At 36.2% G+C, this 22,444-nt stretch overlaps 4 protein-coding genes across 15 annotated transcripts; 2 read left to right on the top strand and 2 right to left on the bottom strand.

The window, feature by feature from the left end:
* Nucleotides 1–975: 975 nt before the first annotated feature.
* Nucleotides 976–7,843, top strand: LOC110767344 (UDP-N-acetylglucosamine diphosphorylase 1). The gene is made up of 15 exons (XM_021970860.2): nt 976–1,245; nt 1,497–1,551; nt 1,626–1,777; nt 3,302–3,341; nt 3,545–3,637; nt 3,877–3,989; nt 4,082–4,156; nt 4,627–4,666; nt 4,787–4,869; nt 5,225–5,302; nt 5,560–5,703; nt 5,910–5,977; nt 6,545–6,659; nt 6,764–6,920; nt 7,519–7,843. Exons 1-15 carry the CDS (start codon nt 1,096–1,098, stop codon nt 7,614–7,616), a joined length of 1,461 nt encoding a protein of 486 aa, XP_021826552.1. The 5' UTR covers nt 976–1,095; the 3' UTR covers nt 7,617–7,843.
* A 404-nt stretch (nt 7,844–8,247) lies between these two features.
* On the bottom strand, nt 8,248–11,294 carry URED (urease accessory protein D). Of its 2 annotated transcripts, XM_021970856.2 has the most exons (9): nt 11,040–11,294; nt 10,831–10,896; nt 10,604–10,678; nt 10,426–10,470; nt 10,032–10,265; nt 9,620–9,702; nt 9,306–9,474; nt 8,702–8,881; nt 8,248–8,544 (listed from the first exon to the last, which is right to left on the bottom strand). In XM_021970856.2, exons 1-8 carry the CDS (start codon nt 11,139–11,141, stop codon nt 8,768–8,770), a joined length of 888 nt encoding a protein of 295 aa, XP_021826548.1. In that variant the 5' UTR covers nt 11,142–11,294; the 3' UTR covers nt 8,248–8,544; nt 8,702–8,767. The 2 variants fall into 2 exon arrangements, with proteins under 2 accessions (XP_021826548.1, XP_021826549.1); XM_021970857.2 differs by lacking the exon at nt 10,604–10,678.
* On the top strand, nt 11,284–13,223 carry LOC110767342 (ribosomal protein L7/L12 domain-containing protein). Of its 2 annotated transcripts, XR_015835301.1 has the most exons (3): nt 11,284–11,423; nt 12,197–13,028; nt 13,143–13,223. XR_015835301.1 is itself a non-coding variant. In XM_021970858.2 (2 exons), exon 2 carries the CDS (start codon nt 12,309–12,311, stop codon nt 12,951–12,953), a length of 645 nt encoding a protein of 214 aa, XP_021826550.1. In that variant the 5' UTR covers nt 11,284–11,423; nt 12,197–12,308; the 3' UTR covers nt 12,954–13,137. The 2 variants fall into 2 exon arrangements, 1 of the variants encoding a protein (XP_021826550.1); XM_021970858.2 differs by lacking the exon at nt 13,143–13,223 and having other exon boundaries at nt 12,197–13,137.
* Nucleotides 13,224–13,340: 117 nt separating this feature from the next.
* On the bottom strand, nt 13,341–18,396 carry LOC110767340 (protein FAR-RED IMPAIRED RESPONSE 1-like). Of its 10 annotated transcripts, none has more exons than XM_088252224.1 (9): nt 18,247–18,396; nt 15,223–17,513; nt 15,066–15,122; nt 14,696–14,764; nt 14,513–14,578; nt 14,322–14,387; nt 14,033–14,095; nt 13,856–13,946; nt 13,341–13,661 (listed from the first exon to the last, which is right to left on the bottom strand). In XM_088252224.1, exons 2-8 carry the CDS (start codon nt 17,482–17,484, stop codon nt 13,872–13,874), a joined length of 2,658 nt encoding a protein of 885 aa, XP_088108350.1. In that variant the 5' UTR covers nt 17,485–17,513; nt 18,247–18,396; the 3' UTR covers nt 13,341–13,661; nt 13,856–13,871. The 10 variants fall into 10 exon arrangements, with proteins under 10 accessions (XP_088108350.1, XP_088108348.1, XP_021826547.1 ...); XM_088252222.1 differs by having other exon boundaries at nt 13,856–13,952; XM_021970855.2 differs by having other exon boundaries at nt 14,033–14,101.
* Nucleotides 18,397–22,444: the final 4,048 nt, after the last annotated feature.

A 22,444-nucleotide genomic window follows, 5' to 3' on the forward strand; every position in this document is an offset into this window, starting at 1 on the left:
TTAAGTAAGTGATGAATATCGTTTGAGGAACGAAACTTGATGAAAAAATATGGTGTGAAAATCTTATTCTCCACCATTGTTTGACAAACAATACTTGATGAATTGCTTCCATGTCACGAAAACCCAATTCCCATTTCCCATTTCCCATTTCCCATTCATTCACCTGCATTTATAGCCAATGAAATCTTTTTTGTGTAGCCCCAATTTTTCCACCAAAATTAGGCAAACTTTGGTAAGCAAACTTCTAAAATAAACTTTGGGCAGCTTAAAGCAACTCATAGTCTATAGGTGGGTGGTAATGCTAAATTCTCTGGTCAACAAAGCTCATAATTTTGATTCACTTTAGACTTGAGATTGAGAGTCAAAGACACTTTGCACAAGTTAGAAATTAAAAGAAAAGCAAAAACAAAAAACAAAAAAAACACAAGATGAGATTGGATCCAACTTGCCTTTGAGACCTATGTCTTGTTGTGCCCCTAATTCAATATCATATGGGCAAAAATTACAATCCATCCATCATCATCATGCACATTCATTGGATATCAAAAACTATGTTTTTTTTTCTTTTTCCTCCAACCATCCTTTAAACAAATCTCAAATCTCTATTCCATCCATTTTTTTTTTAATTTCTTAAAATATAAAATGTTTTTTTTTAAATTTTTGTTTTTTAGACCGACCCATTTCCGATGGGCTCGGATCATACCTGGGCCCCACCCGCTCAATGGGGGAGGGCAAAATCGGCAGAGCGGCCAAACAGGTGGTTGAAGCTTCATGTCTAGGCTCATCCTCGTCCTATTTTTCCAACAGAAAGAGCAAGCATATACCTAGCGGGACCCAGCAACCCACGCCCGCTACCCAAATCAGCACACGGTCTAAAGTACCCATGGGCCCTGGCCCCACCCGGTACTTCCCTGATCGAGGGCACTTGCGTCATTTACAGGAGTTTGTTACACTGATAATTGATTCTTGTCTTCCTCGCCACTGCTACTGTTAGCTGTCTGTCTTGTGGATGCTCCCTCTGTCTATAAGCTCAGAGAGATCTCGCCATTTTTCCAGAGAGAGATAGAGAGAGATTCAGAATTTTAGAGAGAGAAAATGAGGGAGCCACTGAACGACGTGTCGTCCGCTCCACCGCCGCCTCAGGCTTTGCTGGAGCGGCTCAAGGATTACGGCCAAGAAGACGCCTTTGCGCTCTGGGACGAGCTCTCTCCCGACGAACGTCAGCTTCTCGTCAAGGAAATCGAGGTAATTTCAATTCCCTTTAGATCTCTATTTTCTCTGTTTTTGGTTTTCAGTTTTCTTGGGAACCAAACAGTGGAGTTAAGATTCTTGAACAGAGCTTGGCAATCCAACTCGGGACCAATCACGATAATTCAGCTGAATTTTCATAATTTTTTTATATTTGAATTCTTATGTGATACAAACGAATTGATTGCATGGTTAATTTTGCTTGTGAATCATGAGATTGATGCGATTGAGGTTTATGTTTTGTGTAGAGTTTGGATCTTTCGAGAATCGATCGGATCATACGGTGTTCGCTTCGATCTCACGGTTAGTATCTTAGTATATACACGCACGCATTATAATTAGAGTGTAGTTCTAATGGATTTTGTTTTGTTTTTAAGGGCTACCGACGGCTGCGATTGAGCCGGTGCCGGAGAGTAGTGTGTCGTCGGTGGAGGAGCGAACGCTTGAGGACAGAGAGAGATGGTGGAAGATGGGATTGAAAGCCATCTATGAGGGAAAGTTGGCTGTGCTACTTTTATCTGGTGGACAGGTAAGGTCCTATTTTCAATAATTTTTGTTTTGTAACTTTTAGGATATGTTTGCTTAACGTGGCTTTGCTTAGTACTCGTGGCTTTTGCTTAATGTTCAACTTTACACTACCTCAAAAGATAATTATTAGTTTAATAATCCTGTTTTAGTCGGCTGTTACATTTGCAATCTCTCTCTCTCTCTCCCCTCTTAAAACTGTAACTTTTGGTATGTTGTTGCTTTTTTGGGGTTGTACATGAAGAAAACTTGATAATAGATAGGTTTTGGTCACTTATTAATAATGCATAAAGCAAACTTTATAAGTTTATAATGGACTTAATCACCCTCTCCTTCTCTCTCTTACTATTATTTTGCTATCATGTTACTTTATGGAATTATGGATTTCTCTACGAATAATCTCTCTCTCTCTCTCTCTCTCTCTGTGTCTGGTTGTTATGATGTTCTTTTTCTTAATGTCCATTTGGGACAATTGTTAATGGCACTTGGTGATAGAAAAAGCATCATGCAATTTGGTTTGTCCCTTGAGTAAGCATTTAATTACAAGAAAGTTGCTTTATAGGATTCCAAACTTCTTTATTCTTTTTTCTTGGGGGTGAGGGGATGTATTATGCAAAGGGAAAATGTTCTACACTGTAGCTCATTCTCTATCTCTAGTAACAATTGGAACATGATAATGGAGTAATCCTATCTGCTTGAGCATCACCAGATGTGAAATGTTAACATGTTTGGGTTCTGTATTTTTTTCTTTTTTTATTAGAAACAGAACTGTTCATTAACAATAAAAAAAAGGGGCCCATATTTGTCGATACTTCTGTAAATGCTTTCAAAGCATATGAAGATCATTTCAGGGGCCCATCTTTGTCAGCTTCCTGACTCAGACAATCACATTTTGAAAGTTGTGTGGACAACTCATAGTGATAGTAAACTACTCAAGCTTCATAATTCTCTGGATAATACTAATTATGGTAATGCAAACCAGTAGAAATTTTGTTTAGGAATGAATTGATTAAACATATAATACTTCAGCACATACCAAAATAGAAGAGGCCTTTCCTTTACTGTTGCAGAGTTTTGCTTTTTGTTGTTTCGAAACTTTTTTACAACTTAAAATCCAGAAAGATTTATGAAAAATTGTATTAGGCTATTTTAGGTATTCAAACAAGTTACTTTTGATTGATTGTGAACAGAAGTTATATATGCCATGGATTATGGGCAGGTAATAAGTTATACATCCATGCATAGGTAAACGTTCACAAAAAAGGGAAGATTCCCCTTAATCCCCCTTGTATAGAATACCTGTTTGATCATGCATCTGGTTTGAGGCATATAAATTTATGTGGATTGGTCCTCCAAACTGTTTATGGGTTGAGCAACAAAGCAAAAAATATATTTGATGCAATCCTTCGGGCTTGGGTTGCTTCTGCACATTTTCTCAATACCTTATTAAGATATCCAGCAGTTTCTCTTTTTCTTTTTGGTCAACTATCCGGCACATTCTCAAGTGTGAGCTTGGCTGATTTCACAGGGAACTCGGCTCGGAAGTTCAGATCCGAAGGGATGTTTCAGTGAGTTATAACCTTCCTTTTTTTCATTCTTCACCTGATTTTGAAGCATTTTCTGTATCAACCTCTCTCTCTCTCTCTCTCTCTCTCTCTCTCTCTCTCTCTCTCTCTCTCCTCCTCCTCCTCCTCCCTTTTTCTCTCTATAAAATCATACCTTTATGTTTAGTTTTACCCAAAGTGGTTATCTTATTTGTACTTTTTTATAGACATTGGGCTTCCATCTGGAAAGTCGCTCTTTCAACTTCAAGCAGAGCGGATTTTGTGTGTTCAGCGACTAGCTGCTCAAGCTACAAATGAGGGTATGGTTTATTTCTTTTCTTTTCCTTTCCTCTCTTTCCAGTCCAGAGGCTAGGCTATAAATCAAGGTAGCCTCCCACTACAGATAAACTTATAAGTCTTGGTGAAGCTGAAATTTGAGCCAGTTCTTTTGTATGACAAGGCTACTAGCAGCTGAGCTGGCATTTTTATGTTTCATTGCAAGAGGTTCTGTATGGCCATAAGTGATTTGAAATTTCGTACTAATTACTGTATTATTCAGGTTCTACTGCTGCACTGCAAATACATTGGTATATTATGACCAGTCCATTTACTGATGAAGCCACACGAAAATTTTTTGAAAGTCATAAATTCTTTGGTCTTGAAGCTGACCAGGTAAGAAGTTTTCAGATTATTTTTTCTTAAACTTTGTGAATAGTGCTTTAGTTCTGGGATGATTTTGCTTACTTCGCATGTCCTTGATGCAGGTCACCTTCTTTCAGCAAGGCACCATACCTTGTGTCTCTAAGGATGGTAGATTTATTATGGAAACTCCATACGGAGTATGGTTTCTATTTGTACTTGATCTTATTAAGAAAACTCTTTTTGTTTAAACCCCTTTTTAAGGCTTTGCATAATCTCTTACTTGCCGTAGAGCTATAGCCAAAGGATAGTTTGTTGTTTTACAAGTTAAGGATAAGTACGCAGAGCTTGAAGGGTTGTATTATTTAAAAATGCCAATTTTGATTTGTGAAATTACTTAGGTCATGGGCTAAAGTGTATATGAGTCTGAATACAGAACTCTACTTTCCTTTAAAAAAACATTAAGAAAAGGAAAATGGCAATTGTAAAAGGACTGAGGCAGTGAAACATGGGATCTATATATATTCAAACATTGAATTCTGAAAATTTGTTATTAAGGGTAACTAATGTTTCTTATATTACTCTATATTCATTATTCTATAAAGATAGTAGTTTACTGCCACCCATTAGAAATGACTTTGATTAACGTTAGTTTATTTTTTTAAGCCAGGTAGCTAAGGCTCCGGATGGTAATGGAGGAGTATATTCAGGTATGTTTCTATAATATTTGGCTCAACATGTCTATTACTACTGCCTAGCTTAATTTCATCAATTTTCCTTAACTATTGAGAAAATATTCATTAGTGGACTCATATATTCTTTTTTATCAGCTTTAAAATCTTCAAGATTATTAGAAGATATGGCTACGAGAGGAATTAAGTATGTGGATTGCTATGGAGTTGACAATGCACTGGTGAGATTTCTTTCTCTCTGAATAGTGTGTATGGTTTGCCAGAAGGGAAAAAAGAAGGGGAGAACCAAGATTCCTTTTCTTCCAATATTGAGTTGGTCGAGGAAGAAAATAGTCATTTTCATTGTCCTCTCAGGCCCACCAAAAATATCAACTGAAAATAGGTGATGCATGGTGGAAAGTTCGGTAGAAGGAACCAAACTTACATATTGGAGAGATACAATTTCCTCTGCTTTTCCTTTTACTTTTAGAATTTGAAATTTTAATTCAACTGGAGTGTTAAATTATTCTTTTGTTTATTGAAGTTTTGGAAATTTTTCTTATTTTAGAGGCATAGTGATTAGGTTCTTGAAAGCAGGTTCGTGTAGCTGATCCAACTTTCTTGGGTTATTTCATTGACAAAGGTGTTTCGGCTGCTGCAAAAGTTGTTCGTAAGGTAACTAATGCGCACGCATGAAAACCTATTAGACCCTCAATTATTTCCATCCATTGTCTCATTAAATTTTAAACTTGAGAAAGTAACTGATTTGGATTGACATATATCTTTCATTGCTTTATATAATCCATTTGAATCCAAAGGTTCCCTCTTAAGAATTTAACTCGCTTACTCTCTCTTTCTTTCTCTGACACACACACTGTACACACACAAGCATTTGCTCTTACATTTCGAGTTACTTGGCTTTTGGGTTACAGGCATACCCACAAGAAAAGGTTGGCGTGTTTGTTCGTCGAGGAAAAGGTGGACCTCTTACTGTGGTAGAATACAGTGAGATGGATTCATCTCTGGCTTCTGCAATCAACCAAGAAACTGGACGTCTTCGTTTTTGTTGGAGTAATGTAATGTCTACAACTTCTAACCTGTCACTTTTTATTTATTTATTGTATTTTTCTTTTCCCCAAACATTGACATGGATAGGTTGAAGCTAGATTCCGTTGTTATTGTACTTTCAGTTGTCATGTCCTTTTAGGTTAATATTTCAATTATGACATTTGGTTCTTTTTAAATTATGCTTCAGTAACTCTTGACACGTTGTGTTTTCCAGGTGTGCTTGCACATGTTTACTCTGGACTTTCTAAACCAAGTGGCAAATGGCCTTGAGAAGGACAGCATGTTAGTCTCTCTCTCTCTCTCTCTCTCTCTCTCTCTCTCTCTGTTTTTTGTTTTTGGTTCTCTTTCTTGATTCACAGTATGTCTCAAAACACATCAGATACTCTGAATTCGTATCTAGTTGACTACATGGATACATGATGGATATGCAAGAGATACAGGAGGGGTTATTTTGTATTTTCTTTGTCAAGAACAAAGGGGCGAGGGTAATTGTTTCTAGGAAAAAATGGGGGGTTTGGAATTGTTTCTATAAAAAGCGAGCTCTGAGTGCTAGTTTCAAATGTTAAAGAAAAAATAAACAATTAATATTTAACTATATATTTCCGTGGACCTCTCTAAATTATGCAAGGAGAGGACCTGAGCTAGCTTCTAAATATCTACTTTCTCTCCTTCAACTTGAGCTAGCTTTTGTCTAAGTACATACCACATGGTGTCGTTACAAAGTAAAATTCAGATGTTAAGTTTTACTTTTTGTTAGTTAGTTTATACATCATCAGCACCTTGCATTTGGAGTTTCTCATCCATAGTTATTCTAATGATATTGTTTCAAACATGCCGTTGTGAATGCAGTTACCATCTTGCTGAGAAGAAAATTCCTTCTATCCATGGACAGACAATGGGATTAAAACTAGAGCAGTTCATATTTGATGCGTTTCCATATGCACCTTCAACTGCACTTTTTGAGGTGACTTCATTTTCCCCCCTCCCCTCTTTTTTTACACTAACACCAATGCTTTCCTTTCTTGACTTTGTGGTGCTAAGGGTTGCATTTGTTTGCCAAATATTCAGGTATTGCGTGAAGAAGAGTTTGCACCAGTAAAGAATGCAAACGGGTCAAATTTTGACACTCCAGATAGTGCTCGGCTTCTTGTTCTCCGACTTCACACTCGTTGGGTAGTTGCTGCTGGTGGATTCTTAACGCATTCAGTGCCTTTATATGCAACTGGTAATTCATGCACTTTGTTTTCATTCACATTCTAGTATGTGCATAAACGAGGGGAAGGAAATAAAACCAAAGAAAATGGATGATTGTGCATGATTTTGACCTGGAGTCCTGAATAGGAGGTCTCATACTCTGGTCTGTTAACTGACAGTAAAATTCTACCTTTGGAAAAGCCATGGGCAGGGTCTAGTGTGACTACCATAGACCCTCTATTTACATTAATGTAGATATGACTGTACTGTGTCAATTTCCCTGGAGAAAGTCTTGGTAGCTCTCTGACAATGGTGTGGAGCCTCGATGCAGGTCCCACATGCAGTCCCCACAACATTGTCAGAGAGCAGCCCAATAGGGCAGCCTCACCCAAGAATTTCTCCTGAATATGGATCATAAACATCGAGATTAAAATAGTAGTGGTGAAGTTCATATCTCTATTTTTTTTTTAAACATGTGAAAAGCAAACAGTTGTGCCATGTGAATGAAAATATTTAGAAGAATAAAACGTTCGTTTTCCTGCATTTATCTTTTTAGCCCATTTCTAGTCTCTGTGCCCTTAATGTAATTCTTAGTTCTCTGACACAATTGATGTTGATCAAATTCTCAGGTGTAGAGGTGTCACCTCTTTGTTCTTATGTCGGAGAAAACCTAGAAGCTATATGCCGCGGAAGAACCTTCCATGCCCCTTGTGAGATTACATTCTAATGAGTTGAAAGAATCGTTTCTTTTTTTATTTTATTTTATTTTTTCTTAATTTGTGCGGCTGTATTTTACCTGAAACTAGAGTGAGTTAGGTCCCTCTTTCTCTTTGAGGTGTTGTGATAAGTTTAGTGGGTGATTTGCGTTGTATAAATATAAAATGAAGGTCTTGGGATAATTTGGTCATGATCCAATTCTATCAATATATGTTTTGCAATTTTCTTCTTTGGCTATTATTGTCCTCCTTGATTAATTATGAGCCCCATTGATGGTTCTCCTCCCTCTTTTGTGAGTGTTATTTGTTTTCAGCTCTGTTTCTTGAGCTTTCAATCAAAATAACAAAAAAAAAAGTCGTAAATCAACCTCGTATCAGATTTTAAACTTGTGTTGGAAGTTTGTCAAAACCATGGTTGAACTGTTCATCACAATGACATACTTCGATTCTTATTTCTGTACCGGGTGTGCGACTACAAATAATAATACAGTATATCCAAAAAGATGAAAACTAAGGGCATGGCTATTAATATTTTCATTTTAGATTTTTAGTTTTTACAATTTTGTTATAGACGAAAGGGAACCTATGTAGGAGAATGAGGGATGAAGATAGAAAAAAAGGATTTTATGAGGACCAAGGAAATGGTGAAATTAACTTAAATACTGACCTCACTTGAAAGCTACTGTCAGTGTGATTATATACAAAACATTAAATCTTTATTTTGTTTGTGCCACTCAAAGTAGTAAAATAAGTTTTCAGCTAATACAAGCATATCAGAGAGCATGCCAGTCACATGACAAACACAAACCACAATGCTCCATTGCAACCACAGAAGGAAAAAGAATAAAAAAAGCAAGAAGGGGTTTCAGGCTCCAGGCAGAAAAGTTCCACAAATTGCAAGAGAAAATGAGAAGTCACATAGGGCTGTAGTGTGGGAACCTGAGAAGTAACACGAATGACACCGAGCATTAAGGAAAAACGGGCCAATAACTTGAGATAATGACTATAGTTAGAACATATATCAAATACATCAGCCAACAATGACTGTAACTAATTATGCAAAGCACTTTTGGAATGGAAGACATCATGCACTTACAATAAATCCACAGCTTAGGCCATAGTATCAGTTTCTATCATTAGAATAAACATTCTCCATGCAGGTTCAATGATATGGTGATACCCCAAGTAGCGGCTCCAAGCCCGCCAATTGATGCTGCAGGAACTCGTAAACTGATTCAGTTGTTGTGGCAGCTATACGAACAACCACCCCTATTCCCTGAAGACATAAAGAACCGTTGGCGTGCGTTAATAATGAGTCGTGCCATGCAATAATAATGATTAGACATATTGAGGAAAAATGAAATGTAGAAGTCAAATTTCATCAATCAAAATCACATATCAAATCTACCTTCATATGAATTAATACAAGTAGAGATTGTGATTAAGATTGATCAAGCTTATACATGCAATTAGAGGTTAACAGGAAACAGAGCTCGTAAAGGGGATTTCACAAGTTACTGAGGTGGTCAGTGGTATTGACAGGAAGGTTTAATGATTTAATGGAAAAGTCATTACTACTTGCAAAATTAGTTTATTAACAGCTTCCACAGCTCTCATTCAGGGAAAAAGAACATTTGGCAAGCATTGGTTTAACAACAGAACATTAACAGGTGCTTAGCAGCATGACCTGACCAATATACCTTAGAACCAAAAACACTTGAAGAAGCAATAAAGCTTGGTTTGGTGAAGCGATTATCAGAATTTGGTTTTAATTGGCGACCAGAGGCAGTGGAAGGAATGTGTAATTGCTCAGCCATCATCCTCTTCACGTTTTCTTGAACTAGGTTTTGAATGTGCTTGATCCTTGGCCTACAATGAAGCAGCCACAAGTGTAACATTGATTTATTTAGTTAATTCTGTACATCCTAACAAGTAAAGTAATGAATGTCAGTGATTAAATTCAATAACGGTAGACGAGAAGATGCAAAGGATCTATGCATAATGAAGTACTCACCCCAAGAGTACAACCATTGCAATGACTTGGTAGTCTTGCATGCGTTCTGCAATTGAAGAAATACTTCCACGCTCCAGGTGCACCTGTAACACTGAACCGTCTGAGTAGAAGAGCAAGGGAAGACAATAGGATTTTGACATGCAAGCTCATTTCACAGAATTTTAGTGCAAGCATAAAAATAAAGTTTGTTTCTAATAAAGATGGAACAGGAAATACATACATATATGTATATATGTATAGAGAGAGAGAGAGAGAGAGAGTTATATCATGTCAATGGGATATAGTCAAGCAGTTACCAAATTCCCTCTGGTGAAAAAAAAAACTTAGTGGTAGAAGTACCACCACTAAGAACTAAGCATTCGCCTCTTTAGATGGCAACAAATACAAAATGAAATAAAAAGAAAATGATTACCATGTCAAGAAACAAAGGCTCATCATCTTCTATAAATATGTGGTTGGCACTCTTATAAAGATCAAAATCCCATTTTTCTCCACTTTCATGACGCCCACTGGTAATCCAATCAACAATGACCAAACTTGAGTTAGAGGCTACCCTAAAGACTTGTTTCTGAGAGTACCTTGCTGTGGAGAAACATGTCACCGGATCTGGAATGACAGCCAAGAGGGCATCGCTCCCAATTCTTGCCTACTGCATAGAAATGTGATTTCCAAGATTCACAGGTAATGTAGCCATTGACAGAAGCATTAACTAATCAGAACACATATTTAGAATAACTGTATATTGATAACGTCCCGAAAATGTGCGGCATTAAATTTCTCTATGTTTGGTTAGGCCAGATTGTTACCTCCAAGACTTGCTCACAGCACTTTGATCCCACAGACTTGTAGACCTATGCAAGAACATAAATTGCCTTAAGAAATCTAGACACAAGGCATTTCAATGAAGCCAATTCTCCAAACCATCTAATGGGAAAAAGGGAATATTATTAAATCTGAGAATGAAATATATTTTCTGTAAGTAACCTTAGTGGAAGCTTGGGTTGTTAAGACAGTGGTGCAACCATCTCCAATGGTAAATTCACATGAAATAGAATCTCCCTAAACAATAGAACAAAGTTAAATAAATTAACCCCCCCCAAAAAAAAAACAGATTACAACCCACAACAAGCAAATAAACAATCATGAACAAAGCAAAAATATACGCAATAGATGGGAAGAGGGAAAAAGAAAAAGACAAGGAGAGCACATACAGAGACAATGCCACCACCATAGGTGAGGTTGTAAACCCAAACAGCATCAGTTTCAGAGGAACCCACCTGAGGAAAAATCATAATTAGCATCCCAAACTGATCAATTCATATTATTGTCATCAAAACACAGGTACCCATATGTCCATATGATATGATATGTGAGCTAAGATTGCCAAAAGAGAAAATATGAACAAAGCCAAAAATGAGACCTTTCTGGGAATTATAAACTTGAGAGGATACTTTGAGAAGCATCTTGTCACTCTTGACCTTCCTCCCACTTTATCAACCACCACCCTTCCCTGTTTTTCCATCTCTCCTCTCTCTCTCTGTCTCTCTCTCTAGAGCTGTATAGTGTATACAAGCGAGGTCAAATGGGGAGCACGTGTCAAAAAATTGGGTCGGGTCCGACGTATCGGTTTAAAGTTTAAACCCGTTATCTTTATCCGGGTTCAAACTTTTTTTCCTCGTTATTTTTAGGATTTTTTTTTCTTTTAAAAAACCCAAAACAAAGCCCCCTCTTCCTCAGTCGCTCCAGTCTCTAGGGTTCTAACTCTGCTATCACCAGCTCAGAACTCATACTCGTCTTCTCCAAGGTACTCTCTCTCCCTCTCTCTCTCTCTTTCTCCGTGTATATATTTTATGTTATCTACAATCTATAATGTTTGATTTTGGACGTGTGAATCAGAAATGGTAGCGTTTGTGTTTTAATATCAAAGTGTCTATTTTTAATGGAGTTTACATCGAGCTCCGAAAGTGGGCTCTTCTTTGTTTATTAGTTTTCTTTACCTTCTGTTTGATTGCTCAGAAAATTTCAACCGAAACTTCAAATGATCCCTTGCTTCCTATCTATTCTGTTTTTGATTGCTGAAGACGAGGCTTAGTTGAAGACAAAGTCTCAATCTTGTTATTAAAAGATACCAGAAAAACACAAAGCTGAAGCGTTTTCTATCTCAGAATCCAAATGACGGGATTCTGGGGTTCAAAATTTCGCCCCCTACTCTCAGAAGTCAGAAACCAAACATTTTTTTTCTTCAATTTTAATGTGAAGATGTATGTTGAAGACATCTTCACTTGAGATTGATAATTTCTTTTGATATAAATATAAAATGATTTGATGGTCGAGGAATGATAGAAATTTACTTAACTTGAGATCGAGATAATGTATTTTGATAGGAAACGAACTGATAGTTGAGGAATGCTAATTTTATTTATTTATTACAAAGAGTGTATTTAGTCAAGCTTTCTTTTTGTTAACGTAGTAATCTGTTTGTTTTATTTTTTAGATATCCACTCTTCTATTCTGTCAAACTTCAATCGTTTAGCACTAAAATGCCTACGAATTAACTATAACAAATGCATCAAACAGGTTCTGTGTGGATTCCAGCCTCAGATAATTGCTAAAGTGAGTGGCGAAATGTGTTCCTCATAGGTCGATTCCCACTTGTTAGAGAACGGACTCTTGTGGCAACCTTGAAAAAATGAGCTTGGTCTTTAGATTAAGGCAGCATTTGCCTAATGGGTTTTGCAGAAGACCCTTTATTTCTCCCCTCGCAGCACTGAATCCTGGTAGCTTAAATGGGTTTTGTCAAAACTTTAGTCAACCTGCAAGGAAAGAAGAGGAAGAGGAGGAAGAAGTGGAGATTGACCAAAGGAGACTACCTGCTGATTACGATCCAGCAACATTTGATCCAACAGAGCATCGCAGTCCTCCAACTGATCGTGTTTTTAGGCTCGTAGATGAAATATCATCACTCACACTGGCCGAAGTTGCTGAGCTGGGTTGCATTATGATGAGAAAAAAGGGAATGAAGGAACCACCAATTGTAGGAGTCATGAAGCCAGGAGCTGCTGCATTAGGATTGGCAATGAAGGGACCAGCAGCAGCTAAGGAGGAGAAGAAACCAGAAAAGACTGTCTTTGAATTGAAATTGGAGTCATTTGAGGCAGCTTCTAAAATAAAACTGATCAAGGAGGTAAGGAGCTTCACTGACTTAGGCCTCAAGGAAGCAAAGGATTTAGTGGAGAAGGCACCATCTGTGCTAAAGAAAGGATTATCAAAGGAAGAAGGAGAGCAACTAATAGAGAAGCTCAAAGCTCTTGGCGCAAAAGTTGTTCTTGAATGAAATCATTACGACGATGCATATGTACTCCACTTTGAGAGGTTGTGAGATTAGTTGATGTTTCTTGCGGAACACCAGGTCACCAGCTTTTCTTGAAATTTTAGCAAACCATATAAAACGCATCTCAGATTTTCTCCAATTGTTTTGAAGTTGAGATATTTTCTGATGATTGATTTCTTTTTGTATTGATAGCTGGTAAAGGTGAGATTTTGATTAAGAATGGCCCATCGATGTAGAAGGCTTTCCATAATTGAAGGGGGAAGTTTTTGAGCATGTTTGATGTCATATCTACAGTATGTTGTAATTCTGTACAGAGCAGGTCCTTGTAAAAATAAGTTGAGAGGGGTAGCCTTCTTGCACTTCTAATGCTAAGGGGTGGAAAGCTCCAAGTGATAAGAATGAGATAACTATTTACTTGGCTAATTAGTAGAACTTTGGAATTTGAATCAACTAAAATTGTGTGTATTTGACACAAACGAGCCAAGCCCCTTTACAAATTAGGTGTAGGCTAAAAAGAGAACCGGATGATATTAATTCTTGGATTTCGGAAGTAGCTCGGGATCCTGGGACAAGTACCAAATATATTCCGTCTTTATGATCAAGATCTGTGTATATCTCCCTATTCGCCAAACTAAAAAGGACACGGATTCCGTCTATTTGAATTCTCCTGTTGATGTGTGTATATATATATTTCATCTCCAGACTCTCCACCTGTGAAATAACAAATTGTTACGTTAAAATTTTACAGTTCTGGAAAATAAGAAATATGAAGATAAAAACAAGGGCACGAGAAGAAGCATGTTCTTGGCACCCCAAAACAAAGAAATAGTGTGGCGAGGTTGGTTTCCAAGACGTTGGGGAATTTCCCTACAGAAAATAGGCAGCAAAAATCCCTTATAACTCACTTTTGGAAATGCATTGCTATTGACGAGAGAGGTCTTTCGAATGCAAATGTCTTGATACCAAGCCGTGCAGCTGTGTGGGTCCCACAGTAGACTGGTCCTAGAACAAGAGTGCAAACTCAATACGTACATAATCATGCCAAGCAAAAAGCCAGAAAATCTAGGTAAGAATTTTCTTACGGTATCTTGCAAACCATCCGGAATGTCAAAACAACTCGGAATAGATTGGGGTCTGAAATGCAACTGCCCCTACAAGCAAGCAACATGATATGATTTACTATACCAAGACATATAAACAGCAATAGCACTAACAGGAACAGATTATATCAACCCTCAAACTCAAAGGAACCCTTGGAGCATGTCTATAAGACAAAAGTACCCCAAGAGAATGGACTCTCCTTTCTTTATTGATAAAAACAAATAATAATTCCACAAAGTCAGATTGAAAAACAACAGAATTTTGTACCACCCCATGCAATCTTTGCTGAGTTATGTAATGAGCATCATGGATGGGAGCTATTGAGTTTAGTTGCCCCTGTGGCAAAAACAAAGGCTCCAGTTAAGAAGTTGTACTACACATTTGATAAATAATTAGAAAGTTATAATCAACACTAAATGAAAATATCCCAAAAAATTAGCCAAATATGACATATGCACTACCAGCCCTTGCATATGCTGATTGCTATAATAATGATCACGGCTAGAGGCTATGGTGCTTGGCTGCCCCTACAAGAAGATTTAAGGGACAGGTCAAATCAACTTTAATAAGCATACGATAAATGTCGTCCAAGTCCTTCAACAGAATTCCAAAATTGTATTTTTGTAATGAGAAAAATATCTTACAGTTCCTTGAACAATTTGTTGACTGCCAAAATAACCATCAAGGGTTGGAGCTCTTGAGACAAGTTGTTCCTACAACAAACACACAAGTAACTCCAAAATTTCAGGAAATTGTGAATTGTGAATAAACAACATTACGAGTAAGCAACAATGTTTTCCTTTTCAAAACATTATGGTTGCCACAAAACTATATCATACCATCCCTTGTATGCTCTATTGCGATTTATAAGAACAATTAACGGGGTGGTCATAAATTAAGTGCCCAACAACAAATGCGGAACCCACATCAAGAAATTCTTTTCATATTTTCCAATTGTAGTATGTGCTTTAGAATGTGTAGTGTAGGTTTCAACAATAACATAATATGACTAACCACTTGTTGCCAGCTTTCCTGCACCCCAATGGTCATGACCTCTGGCTCTGACTGTACCTAAAAGATATCAAAAAACATACCGAACTAAATGCCCATTAAAAAATTTCTAAAAAGAACCAGGAATATAAGCATAATAATCACCACAAACTCAACTAACCTGTCCTTTCTTGGATGCACCATTTTTTTTGTTTGTCTTGTTTTTGCTGTTACCTTGGTTTACTCCTTCAGAGCCATGAGTCTCTGCTGAGATTGGTTCTATTACACTCTGGATTGAGTTATTTATACTCTCACAACTTCTCAGAGCTTCTTCCAACGCATTAAATGCAATATTGTAACTTTCTTGGGATAAAGAACCTTCATCACTCAATTTAAAGGCTCGATCGCATAGATCATTGTAACGTTTTACTCTACAGTCAACAGCAGCAGACCCTTCTCTCAGTGTTTGCCTATTCTTTGCATCTTTTGTCCAACGCTTAAATATATACTGAGATGGAATACTGTGTACACCAGACATTTGCAGTACAATCATCACATGTCTACAAAGAAAGCCATTGAACTCGAACGAATGGCATAAGCAGGATATATCTGATGTCATTTCATTCCACACCACAATGAAATCTTGATCCTCTTCAAAATCTTGAACTCTGAAAGTTTTGATTGCTCCGTCTTCAGTTTCTTTCTTTGGGTGACAAGCAACTACTCCCAAAACTTCAACTTGGAATTTCTTAAATATTGCATGAGTATACATAGTTGCCATTTGTTTACCAAAAGGTGATGGAGACCTCAATGCTGGTTGTTTATGCCATGTTTCAAAATCAGCTTTTACTTCCTCTTCATACTTCTCTCGAAGGATTGTTTTGTATTGTTCTAAAAAGTCTTTCAATGTAGTTTTCCTCTGCATGTATTTGTCGAAGAAAGAATTTATACTTTCTGACCTCTGGGTTGTAGACATCCCTGCCAGGAAAATGTCTCTCATATATGCTGGCATCCATTGTTCACGATCTTCATACAAAGATTGGAACCATACATCATCTCTTAAATTGAATCTCTCAACCATTTTCCACCATCTTTTTTCAAACTGTTCATTGGTCCAAGACTTGAAAATGCATTTGTTAAATTTAACCATAAATTTATCATGCTGCCTAATCACATAACCAAGCTTCTCAGGAATCTTGCCCAATATGTGCCACAAACATAAACAATGACGAGAATCAGGAAGGACCTCTGCAATAGCTTCTTTCAAGACTTTGTCCTGGTCACTAAGTATTACTTTTGGAGCAAGTCCACCCATTGCTTTTAGCCATGCCCGCATCAGCCAGACATAGGTTGATTTACTCTCATCAGCAAGTAAAGCACATCCAAGCAAAATGAACTGAAAATGGTGGTTCACACCAATAAAGGGAACAAATGGCAATTTATATTCGTTCTTGATATATGTGGTATCAAGAAATACTACATCGCAAAAATTTCCATAATCAAGTTTACCTTTGGCATCAACCCAGAAAACATTTCTCAAACGCTGCTCTTCATTCAGATCGATTGCATAAAAGAAGTTAGGATTTTCATCTTGCATATACAGAAAATGGTCAAGCATAACTTGAGCATCTCCTTCCTCTAGAGATAAATGCTTTCCACTCAGTGATTGATTGGTCCCACCACCTTTTTGATTATCTGACTTCTTGTAGCCACCAGACTGTCTGGCCATATTAACATACATCTTCTTTGTTCTTCTCCGGATAGCATGTAAGCCATCAGCATCACCACTACCTAAATCTAAATTCCTGTGCCCCCGAAAATAATAGGCTTGATCAGGAAAAATTTCATGATTATGCTCTTTAATGAAACTACGAACAATCCATCTACCATCTTGCCTCTTAACATGCATGCAGGCTTTACAATCTGTTTTTTCCCAAGATCGGCTAGCACGACCACGTTTTCTCTTAACAGAGCTGCAGATACTAGATTCTCTGGAGTTTGAAACAGACTCTGGTACTTCAACTGTGCTAGATTCTCGTTTGCTCCCATATCTAGTGCATGCAAATTTTGCATCTATAAACTTTCCAGATACTCTCGATCGACGACTGGCCTTTATTACAGCAGCAAACCCCACAGACTTGGCATATTCTCTATAGAACGAAAATGCTTCTTCCTTTGATTCAAACTCCATTCCATCATGAGGTTCAGAATCTCTTGAAGAATTCAAATTAATTTCATCTCTAGTAACTGTCTTGTTTCTAGTATCTGACACTCGTCCATTGACATTCTGTCCTGCATTCTCTTTATCATTTACAGGACCATTAGTTACATTGACAATAGCTCTACGATTCTCTTCACCTCTGCCATCAACTATATTATTCACACTAGGTCTATTATCTTCCTTATGGTATTCTCCTGAAGGCTGCTCAAGATCTATTCCCATGGAAAGAATCTAATTTCGTTTATATCAATCTGTTCTGACATGGACAGCAAAAACTGGGTAAATTTAGTACACGCAGAAACTGAAACGGCATTTCACTGCAGTGCTAAAGTTACAAGATCACAAAAACCCCAGGAGAATGAAATGCCAAAAATTACTTCATAGCTATATAATACACATTAATCACACTAAAATCTTCTAATTACATAAAACAACATTAAATACCAAGATTACCCAAAAAAACTAGTACAGAGAAGAATTGATTAATTACTACTTCTCCACTTCACAAATTCATATAAACTCAAGACAGAAGATTTCACACCCCCAAAAAAAAAAATTAATCTGCAAAAGAAAGCATGGAAATGGAATATCCAAAAGCAAAACAGAGAACCATAACATCAAACACCCATTTGAACAACAAACAAATGACTGTTCAAAATGAAAACTTTCACACTAGATCCTACATGTAAGTAAGCAAGAGAGCAAAATACTACTGAGCATTAATAACAATAGAAATTTCCCATTAACCATAAAAACAAACAACAACAAAAACCCCAGAAAGAGTACCAAAGGGTTCACAGCAGCTAAACAAGGGAAAATAAAATAAAAATGAAAATACTTTGAAGCAAATTAGGAAAATAAAGCTACAATCACTGAAGCACGTAGCTAATAAGTAATGAAAATAACAATCACAAAAAGAAAAAAAACAAAGAATTAAAGTTGAAAAATTGGGTTTAATAATAACGGAAAGAGATTTGAAGTTACATGAACTGAATCACCAGGTTCCAGAGAGTAAGAGAGCGCAATTGGGGGCCGCGAGTAAGAAGAGCTTTGGACTATGGATTTGGAGGTTAGGGCTTCAGTTGCGACTCCCGCACTCGCATTTCCATTATGCTATACTCGCCTTTCCCTTTCATGTGGGACCCGCTAAAAAATCTCCTAACCTGATTTTGATCTTCTCCTAAATTAGTAACTTTATCTTTAATTACCCCTTGATCATTTATGCACACTAGTTTAATTTTTCATTTTGTTTGATCAATTGGTTTCAATTTTATTAAATATAAAGTAAATGATAATTTCGTCTTTGATAAAAATAAAAATAAAAATTCTTTAAAAGTAGGCGCTTATAAAATATTTGTGTAAAAATCATTTTAGCTCATTAATTTAAGCTCAAATTGTAACTCTAATCGTTGTGTTTTTAGCTAAACATCATTTTATTGAATTTTAGTAATGGTATATTTAAATGGTATATTCAGAAGTCTGGATTAAAGGTAAGTCGTTTTACTGTAATGATAGAAGGCATAATATAAGTCTTGTTCATGGTAATTAACCTAAATATTTTTTTTTTTGTATTTGACTAGGAATGTGAGCCTCTTATGTGCATGTCGAAGACATCTACCATTCATGAGTGGAATTGGTGGACTAATCTAAATAATGGTATATTCAAAGGATACATTCAGAAGTCTGGATTAGAGTAACTTATTAGGTGTTCTTATCGGAATGCAGATAAGATTGTTGTATCTACCTTCGTTGAGAGGTGGCATCCTGAAATGAACACATTTCAAATGCCTTTTGGTGAGATGACCATCACATTGGATGATTTGTCATCTATTTTAGGGGCGTCACCTTGTTTTTATTCCTTCAATAGAAGTAAGGTCAAAATAGCTTGCATTAAATATGTGGTCGACAATAAGTTAATGAAAAAATAAATATATTTCTATTTGTTGCCACTAAATTGTAGGTAAAAATTTGGTAATACACTAGCGAACACTGTTCTATGTTACGGTGGATCTCCACCACATTTTAAGTTATCGGCCGGTCAAACACAACCGAAATAGGTGCAATGTTTCGGTGGCATCCCACCGAATTTACCTATCGCATTTGGTGCTGGTGTGCTGAACGCAATCAGCTACCATCATGAAATCCTAACTTGAAAAAGGCCAAAAAATAAACTCATACCTCATTCGAAGCCTCTCTAACTTTAGTCTCACCCTCCATGAATAAATATAAGATATTTTTTCACCAATATAAGTGTATAAACCTCGTTAGGGTTGTAGGAACATGATGGTTTGAGAAAAAAAGTCTAATTAGTGTTGCAGGAACTTATGTGGGGTGTAGTGAGCAAATTTAAATTTTATTTTAAATATTTTTTGTTCTTAACGGTAATTATTTAAAAGGATAAAATAGGTTATTCATGGGTTATTCATGTTTAAAATTAGTATGGGGTGCAAAGAGCAAATAATGAGGTGCCAATAAAATCACCCTTAATTTTATTAACCTTCATGTATCTTTTTTTTTTCTTTTTAAGAAACTACGATAATAATTTATTGAATAAAGGAAGTAACAAGTATAAGTTAAATAATAATGTAGGTTACGGTACTTTATCATTTATATGACATTTTTTTTTTGCATTATTTATGTATAAATTAATTTATAATTTATAATATAAAATAATTATAAATAAATAAAACGCCTAGTTGATTACTCCTCTAGGCTCTAGGCCCGCGCCTGCCGCATAACGATTTTTAGAACATTGGCCAATCGACTCAATCTTCAATTAGTTACAACTTACAACGTTGTCGAGTGTACAGAAACGACATGTCGACGACTTTCGTATGGAATCCAATAGAAATGTATTCTAATAATAAACATGACAAGTACATTACTTTAAAATTAGCTCTTTTCTCTCCTTTAAGTAATTACCAAACTAAATTGTTTTATTTTATTTTTTTGGTTTGAAAAGATGTTTTAAAGGTTAAGCTCAATTCTTTTTCTTTTTCTTATATAATATGTTTGATAAGTTAAATTTCTAATAACACTAGTATTCAAACGTAATAAAAATATAAAGTTAATACCTTGGTCCTTATTTAGAAAATAAAATTAATAAATACATTGCTGCGAGATGATTTGAATTTTATGAAATGTTGGCAATTAAAAAAAAAAGAATTTTATTGATTATAAAATCAATAGTCTTTTTTCTCTTAGTAAGATCAATGTTCTTCTAACTGAAGGCATTTTCTTCTTATTATGTATATAGAAAAAAAAAGAATTTTGCTGTTTATGTAAAACTCAATAAATTGTAAACGTGAAATTTACAGCTTAAAGTCTTTACTTGAGGCGATAGGTATACAGCCTATAGTTATTTCACTTTGAATTGATATAGAACTATATATATATAGGGTGGATCCATGACACTATATTTTTTACACAAGTTCTTGACCATTAGATTAACACATTATAAATGGATGAGATTAAATCTCACAACTAATTGATTATTATCATGTTAACAATACTTTTATTAGAATAATTAAGACTAGCACGGGTCCCAAAACTCCCTCTTTTTCTCCATGTAAATTGCCACATCTCTCTTCCACCATGCCCACCCTTGGGTTTCTATCAAATGTACAACCTAAACTCTCTAGTAGATGCTATGGCATCTTGGGAAAAGAGGATGATGCAAATGTGGGGTTCATCTCTTCTACTCTTTTTCCCCCCATTTGGCAACTCACTGAAGTATTAACTTGAGGGGGACAAAAAAATTGAAAGAGAGAAAAAGATAGGAAGAATTAAAACAAGTATACAATTCAGAAAATTGAAGCTTCCTTTGAGTCGATTTGGTATTTGATTCTGGAAGACTAACCAAGTGAGTGGATGACCACAAATGATTCAGATTTTTCTACTAGAGGAACGCTACTAATAGTCAATTGTCAGGCAAGACACCATCATTCTTGAACTAAATTTGAAGTAAGCCCACTTTTGATTGAAGAGAATTTTCTCCATTTCACACTGGAGAGAGTGATGTTTATTTGCGTTCAATTACACATCTAAATTTGATATGACGTGCATCGATATTGTCGATAATGCATCAGTAACGTGTTTACATTGATAATTGATATTGTGTGAAAACGAATTCTACTCCAAGCTACGGTGAAAGGGGATCCCTTATGAGAAATTCATCCTATTTATCTGTCCTTGGAACTTTAGTAATTTGCCTCCCCACTATTCAACTTTAGTATTGATAGCTTACTAATTGTCTTCCCAGCTACTCAACTTAAACTATATACTGTAGGGTTCTAATTTCTAATCAAGTTTCCAATGCTTGTTATTGTGAGATTGTTTAAGGTGAGAGAAAGTTACAGAAAACTTTATCAAATTAATACAATTATCTTCTAATTAGAGTCAGACTCTCCATATATAGTGCAGACTAAAAGAAACACACCCCTCACTGCTTCATCAGGTGTACTCAAGGTGAGCAGCCCTGGAATTCTTGTCCTTATTGACCATAAGAACACTATCAATCCATTGGTAGTCTTTAATGAAAATGTCTTGTTCCTGTTAGTTGGAAAGAGTCAATTTCCCCTCTCATTCTCTCTGAGTTTCTAATTTTTTTTGTTTGGCTTGGTTCCTGGCATTACATGGTAGTCTTTAACCCACCAATGAATTCTCCAGGTGTGGCTGCATCAAGGATGAAGCCTCCCCTAAAGAAAGAAACATCAATGGAGCTTTTGAGAGCACTTAATTAACTTGATATATGTAAATATGTAAAACAGCACCCATGAAAAAACAGTGCATTCATAACATCAACATAGGATGCAAAAGCAATCCCACTGGAAGATTTAAGTTGAAAAAAAAAAACCACGCATATTCTCAAGCAACATTTTTCTGATCAACTTCTAATACCAAACAATATATTAACTCTAATTCAAATCACAACATGAGTTGTTGAAATCATGATAGAATACACATATGTGACATCTGAAAAGGAGAAGTTACCCACTTCCAAGGAGCATCTCGAGCAGGAAGATTCAAAGGCTTTAGACTGAGACTAGCAAAAATATTCACGCGATCACTATCTGCATGATTATGTTCAACAACACAAGTGTTACCACATAAAGGAAGGAAGGTAGGTTCAATAAATGACAAGGCGAAAAAATTACCAACCACAGTCACAACATGAGTTGTT

This window comes from Prunus avium, chromosome 4 (genome assembly GCF_965620075.1).
Source record: "Prunus avium chromosome 4, drPruAviu1.hap1.1, whole genome shotgun sequence".
In the NCBI taxonomy this organism is placed as follows: Eukaryota; Viridiplantae; Streptophyta; class Magnoliopsida; order Rosales; family Rosaceae; genus Prunus; species Prunus avium.

What these genes read in the sequence shown, in the direction of transcription:
- LOC110767344 (XM_021970860.2), top strand. Translation starts at nt 1,096, where the DNA reads ATGAGGGAGCCACTGAACGACGTGTCGTCCGCTCCACCGCCGCCTCAG. An exon ending in TTCGTTTTTGTTGGAGTAAT is followed by an intron (nt 5,704 to 5,909) that starts GTAATGTCTACA and finishes TGTGTTTTCCAG; the next exon opens with GTGTGCTTGCACATGTTTAC. An exon ending in CTTCAACTGCACTTTTTGAG is followed by an intron (nt 6,660 to 6,763) that starts GTGACTTCATTT and finishes CCAAATATTCAG; the next exon opens with GTATTGCGTGAAGAAGAGTT.
- URED (XM_021970856.2), bottom strand. Translation starts at nt 11,141, where the DNA reads ATGGAAAAACAGGGAAGGGTGGTGGTTGATAAAGTGGGAGGAAGGTCA. An exon ending in ATGGTGGTGGCATTGTCTCT is followed by an intron (nt 10,679 to 10,830) that starts GTATGTGCTCTC and finishes TCTATTGTTTAG; the next exon opens with GGAGATTCTATTTCATGTGA. An exon ending in CAAGTGTTTTTGGTTCTAAG is followed by an intron (nt 8,882 to 9,305) that starts GTATATTGGTCA and finishes TTATGTCTTCAG; the next exon opens with GGAATAGGGGTGGTTGTTCG.
- LOC110767342 (XM_021970858.2), top strand. Translation starts at nt 12,309, where the DNA reads ATGAGCTTGGTCTTTAGATTAAGGCAGCATTTGCCTAATGGGTTTTGC.
- LOC110767340 (XM_021970850.2), bottom strand. Translation starts at nt 17,484, where the DNA reads ATGGGAATAGATCTTGAGCAGCCTTCAGGAGAATACCATAAGGAAGAT. An exon ending in AGGAAAGCTGGCAACAAGTG is followed by an intron (nt 14,765 to 15,065) that starts GTTAGTCATATT and finishes TGTTTGTTGTAG; the next exon opens with GAACAACTTGTCTCAAGAGC. An exon ending in AGCAAAGATTGCATGGGGTG is followed by an intron (nt 14,102 to 14,318) that starts GTACAAAATTCT and finishes GCTTGCTTGTAG; the next exon opens with GGGCAGTTGCATTTCAGACC.